This window comes from Typopeltis vanoorti, unplaced genomic scaffold (assembly GCF_054136105.1).
Source record: "Typopeltis vanoorti isolate ZY-2024b unplaced genomic scaffold, IOZ_Tvanoo_1.0 HiC_scaffold_745, whole genome shotgun sequence".
Lineage (NCBI taxonomy): Eukaryota > Metazoa > Arthropoda > Arachnida > Uropygi > Thelyphonidae > Typopeltis > Typopeltis vanoorti.
In genome coordinates, this window is record NW_028328190.1 from 48,525 (window position 1) to 54,517 (window position 5,993).

Below are 5,993 nucleotides of genomic sequence, written 5' to 3' on the forward strand. Positions count from 1 at the left end.
CATTCTTGCTTCTCCCCTTTAAGATAGTCCTTATAAGGACTATAAGGACTCTTTAATGCGGGAATTAGAGCACATGGAGGATAATGGAGAGCAAAGCTGTAGCCCCTTGGAGGGTAATGGATGGCAATGCTGTAGCCAATGAAGTTCTAACTGAGGCTTGGCTATCGTTGTTACCCTCCTGCCATGATCAGAGCGCTAATAGCTCAATAACACCTCATCCCTACACTGTCCTCAACAGATAATCGGGAAGATGAGAAGCATTCTTGCTTCTCCCCTTTAACCCAGTCCTTTTTTTTTTGAACAATTATCAATGACTTATTGTTGATGTGAAGTGTAGATTCAATTGAATCGTAAAACTATCCTTTATTTTCGGGTATCCGTCTTTTTTCTCTAATTTTGACTGCCGTATACAATGAGAGTCAATTACGTGACAATCTTGATTTCATAAAATTAGGTTTGCGACAAAATTGTTGGGTAGATTTCATCTTGTAAAGTCGCTCCAACAACTAAAAACATGATAATGCAGTAATTTATGTTTGCGATTGACTGAAATTTCATTTCTGGTTTGATTGATCAAGATTGGAATCGACTCATAAAAATAAGCATCTACAAACATACCCAACAGCAAACGTCCTTTTCATTCAGTCAGAGCAGGTAACTTTTTTTTGGATATGTTGTTCGATAATTTAAATATACAGTACTCTAAAAATTAATTTTGATTGTAAAGAATTTTTTATTATGTAAATAAATTAAAAAGTTATGAAATATTTATTTATTTACAAAATATCATCAGCAAAAAAATCAGGTAACGCCATTTTATTCCCCCATATAGGGAGTAGGTGAGACCGTTTTTAGCCCTATGTAACTTTTGGAGACTGAGTGGGCAGTTCAGTCTCCACTGTTACCCAATCAGAGATAGCTGGCCCAAGGCAATCACTAATTAAGCGGCACGCAGTGAAGAGAGACGGCTCAACAAGTGCCGCCATCTCGTGGTCCCTAATACTCGTATTTAATGTCTGAAATAATGTGGGTTCCACGGTCGATTTCCTTGAATTTACGAGACGAAAAACCCGCTTGCCCTTGCCACAGACCGACTAACTCTGGAATCGGTCGAAAAAAGGCTTAAAAAAATTTCTTCTAGTCGCCGACTAGATTCGAAAGCAAGGAGTCTTCCTTTGTGCGCCGTGGTGTGGAAACGCCACAACCACCGAGCAACTTTTTTTTTTTATCCAAACCAAAATTAATGCCTTTATTCTACAATTTAAATCTGTACAGGAATGAGGATTAACATCTATGTTCTCTTACAAATATTGAACCAATACCAACTAGATTCTTGTTTATGCTTCTACAGTCAACATCAGGACCATCTTTTCTTCTTCATGGAGCTAAAATTTGCTTACTGAAGTATTTATATTGCTATACCATTAGCCTATTTGCATTGTTTAAAAACTTCATTAAAGCCTTGAGATAAACTAATATCAGTTTGAGTCTGAGAACATTCTAAAAACTGTTTCAACTCAAACTGACATGGGACACCCTGAGGTTGATACTGGGCTGGAGCTGGAGCTTGAGGTGCAACTTCAGCTGGAGCTGTTTCACCACCACCACTGAAAGCACCAGTCAATGCATGACCAACAGCAGATCCTACAGCAACACCAGCTGCTGTAGATGCCATATTTGCAAATAAGCCAGGCTGCTTTGGTTGAGCCATGACTTGTGTGGGCTGTTGAGGTACTGGAGCAGGTTGATTATACTGAGGAGCTTTTGCAGGCACAGGAGAGCGTCTTGCATTACTCCGACATGGTGGAGATCTTCGGGGTATGTTAAATTAGGATGAAATAATCAAAAATGGCACCAGCAAATCGAGTAAACGGAGAATGCGCAAAACATAGGCTGATGTATAAATTTCTTTCTTAAATTTATATTAATTCTGAACTTCCTTTGATATGTTATATTTACATCACCACCCCATAAAGTGTAATAAATAAAATTATTATATATAATTGAAACCAAGTACGTCCAGTCATTACCTACGCCTCGCCAGCATGGAGTCATACTTCACGATCAAACATTTTAAAACTGCAAAGAATCCAAAATAAGTGCTAAGGATGATTCTAGATGCCCCATAGTTTATAAGAAATTCACAGATTCACCGAGAAACCGGCATTCCATACATCTCCTTTCTCTGCGATCTAGCAGAAAAATTCTTCGTGAAGTCAAGTTCACATTCAAATCCACTGATCCTACAAGCTGTCAACTACAATGAGACTGATTACTACAAACACAAAAGACAGAAGGCTATTCTTCTCCCAACTGATCATGGTCAATACAACTTCCCCCTGAGGGCGAGCTTAATTGCTCACAAAACTTCCTTTCCCAAATAACTCTCATTACAGGTAAAGGGGAATATGAAAAGCACTTGTGCTTCACCCATCCTGACAGTAACGTTAATTATAATGGTAGCATTTGAAATGAAATTTAATAATGGTTAATAAGATTATTCCAGACTCTTTGGAAAAATTTATGTTCCAAAGTCGCTTAATGCTACTTCCGTAATCTGTGGTTTCACACCATGTGATAAACGTTTATTTCACTATCCGAAGGCGTTACAAACATCGATACCCACGGCAGGATTACAAACCGCAGCCTGTTGGTTGTAAATACATATACGCTAACCGCTCAGCCAACCGGTCTAGTCAAGCATTCAGAATGATTTAACCTGGTCTCTGAGTGGAATAGCAGACCGGTGGACACTTAATGGCACTTGCTTCCTACTGAAACTGTGAGAAAGTACCAATTCAGAGAGCAATATCCTTACTGGTGAAAGTCTTCCTCCGAATTCTACTGAAATTCGTTCGAAGCCCTTAGAATATGTATGAAATCATTTGCGAGAAAAAAAAAAAAAAACCCACTCGGCATAACGCAAGTAGTTTGAAACAAGAACCACTATTTCATACTCAGCGCATGCCGAAGCACGCATAAATGTAAAACCAGCAAGAACAAATCCAACTTCATGAATACAAATAGTAAAAAAACTCGCCTCCTGTGCAAAATACGCAGCTTCTGCTCAGCTGAGCTTCTAATTCTGTCTCCCATCAAGATGGCAAAATGTTATTGGGCACAATAAAATCTAAACTATTTTCATGTCTGAAACTGAATAGTCTATTGAATAAAAGATCGTTCTATCATTTGTCTGTAGGATTCCACGCCCTGGACATTTGGTTTCTTATACAGCTAAGATTTCAATACTGTAATTTTATATTTCTTTAATAACACAAAGGAGAGATTTCGGTTTAAACAAATTTTATTATTCCACGTTCCAACTCGCAATCCGTTAGTCAGCTTCGGCCATAATTCCAGTCGGTAATTTAACTACAAATTAGGACATTTAACTTTAAGGCAGAGGATACTTTTTCCTGTTCCAGTTGTTTCGTGGAAAAATCGTGGAACATAACCATGTTATGTTGCACGATTAATTTTACCGATTTTTTGGTTGTTTGGTCTTCCTGAAGATACTTCACGTGCAGATGGTGAGTTGAGTCGTCATGTTGACCATTCGAATGTATGGAATGTGTTTGTGAATGCAGAAAAATGGGCTTCCAAGGAAATGTTGTTCTTCGAGCAGGCTTATTTAATTGTGTTTGATGTCAGCATTGCTTTATAGTCAGACGTTATGCATTAGATGAACATATTCACTGCCACACATTTATGATAATGTCCCCAGGCCATCCAGGATGACATTGCCGCTCTGTGTACACATCCGCATGATTCGATCGGCCAGGATAGATTGAGTTATGCAGAAGAGATACACGCGAAGCAGTGGCATATACGAAAATAGTGCTTTCATATTTTCAATTGTAAATAGCTCTGAATGTGCTGACTAGAAATCCTTCTCTGGATATCAAATGAGGTCTCTGCCGCTTCAGATCTCCCATAAGTACGTGGAGTCCCACCGGAGGATGAAAATGGTTTGCTTCAACTTGCTTTACATGAAGAATTCTATATACAGATTGATAAGTAAAAGCTATAAAAATATCATCGTCATCATCAATTTTCTGATATGTACTCTCAAGGGTTCTTTATGTTACTGTGATAGCACTGCATAATTAATTTAAATTATTATTAATCTCCTATCCACACCATCCCTAAAAATTAGTCTATTACTTGTATGCGCTCCAGTGTTATCATAACTAGCGTTTTGTGCTTCTAAGCCACATCTGAGAATCCACCTATTCCTTGATCTTCCTCTGGTCTCTTTCTTACCATCTTGGCATCAAACACCTGTTTTGTTAGCCTTCCTTCACCCATTCTAGTAAGTGGCCACATCACCATAGATTAGCATTCAAGAATAGGTAAACAGAGCTAATCTAATCTAAGGCTGTAAAAATATAGTTTATATTAATCATTTAATACTCCCCTTAACATCCTAAACTCATTTGCCTAAAGTGGGCCAATCTGATGCGACAACAGGAACATTTCACAGAGGACATGCTGTGCTATTTAGATAGGATTTATTGTTCTATTGCATATTATCTTTAACTGGCCGGTTTGTCATACAGCAGGAGAAGCAAATGGATTTTTTGGGAAAAAAACTGTCTCCATATAAGACAAAATGAATTGCCTTTATAAAACTTACTCGCCGTTTACACAATATTCAAATCTAGGTCTTTATGAACAAAACGCATGTCGTTACCGATCGACGTAAATCCTGGAGTAAAATCCTGACTAATGCTTTCTAGCAATGAAAAACAAAACATCAACAACAAAAAAAAAAACTTTTGTTTGATAACTGATTTTTAAAAATAAATGAAAAAATATGAACATATGTTTATATATATGTGTGTGTGTGTGTCCGGGAGATCCTACTCTAAAGGGCTTCAAGGACCCCTCGATGTTGGTCATCGCAGACCGGGTTTGTTCAGGTCATTCTTCTACATTGGAATAAAATTCCAAAGTAGGAGGATGGCCTTTGTGTGCTGCTTCTGATCCACAAGTCGATGACGTCACGCGAGAAAGATGATTTTCTAACGTGACACGGATGGACACAAATGACAAAACGAATAAACTCCAGGAATCGAAGGAGACAAACGGAGAAGAAGTTCCTACATCGATGGTAGATTTTATCTTCCTCAGTGAGGAGATGTATCGGAATTAAGTGTGTGTTAAGTACTGATTTAAATATTTAAATAAATAAAAATTGTTCTATTTTTTCCCTGTTATTTCATTGTTATATGAAAAACATTTTGGTTTTTGAAGTAAATTCTGTGCTTCCATGCCATAAGTAATATTTCAGCATTTATTTCAAATTTTAACTATAAAAAATCTTAACCAGGAAATAGAAAAAATTACTATATAAGAATATTCACTTAAATAAACATAAAATGACAGATTCGTTGTTTGTTTTAAACTAAATGTACAGATAGTGTTAATAAAAATGAGGAAAATGGAACAATGTGATAAAAGAAAGGAGTGAATAGCGCAAATGCAATTCTGTGTTTTCCCAACTGACAGATGCAAAACGCCTGAGGAATTCAGGTTGCTTGCTTTAGTATTCAAAACGCCAGCTATGTTACATAGCAATCACCATCTTTGCGTGCTGCTTCTGATCAACAAGTCGATGACGTCATACGAGAAAGATGATTATCTCACGTGACAAAAATGGACAGGAAACGTTAAAACCGCTCTCATCGTGAGAGTGTGCAAGCAGGTGATGTTAAGCAAATTTTATGTGAACTGCAAAGAACTACGTATGGCATTACGAATTTAAACTTCAGTTTCATTATTTATTTCTAAAGAAAGGAAAAAAAACCTTAAGTGGATTGAGGTTAGTCTATAAATTTGTGAAATTATTTTATTGGGGGAGGGGGGAAAACCGAAATAGAACAGTAACACCGATATTTTAAAATATTGCATTCATATTTCTATTACTCTATTCCAACTCTTTGAGTAAATTGAGATTACGCAACATGAAATAATGGCTTAACCACGTGATT

At 37.1% G+C, this 5,993-nt stretch overlaps 1 protein-coding gene across 1 annotated transcript; it reads right to left on the reverse strand.

The window, feature by feature from the left end:
• Nucleotides 1-1,265: 1,265 nt before the first annotated feature.
• LOC150092088 (coiled-coil-helix-coiled-coil-helix domain-containing protein 2-like) lies at nt 1,266-1,861 on the reverse strand. The gene has a single exon (XM_090415318.1). The coding sequence runs from the start codon at nt 1,709-1,711 to the stop codon at nt 1,430-1,432; it is 282 nt and encodes a 93-aa protein (XP_090271444.1). The 5' UTR covers nt 1,712-1,861; the 3' UTR covers nt 1,266-1,429.
• Nucleotides 1,862-5,993: the final 4,132 nt, after the last annotated feature.

What these genes read in the sequence shown, in the direction of transcription:
- LOC150092088 (XM_090415318.1), bottom strand. Translation starts at nt 1,711, where the DNA reads ATGGCTCAACCAAAGCAGCCTGGCTTATTTGCAAATATGGCATCTACA.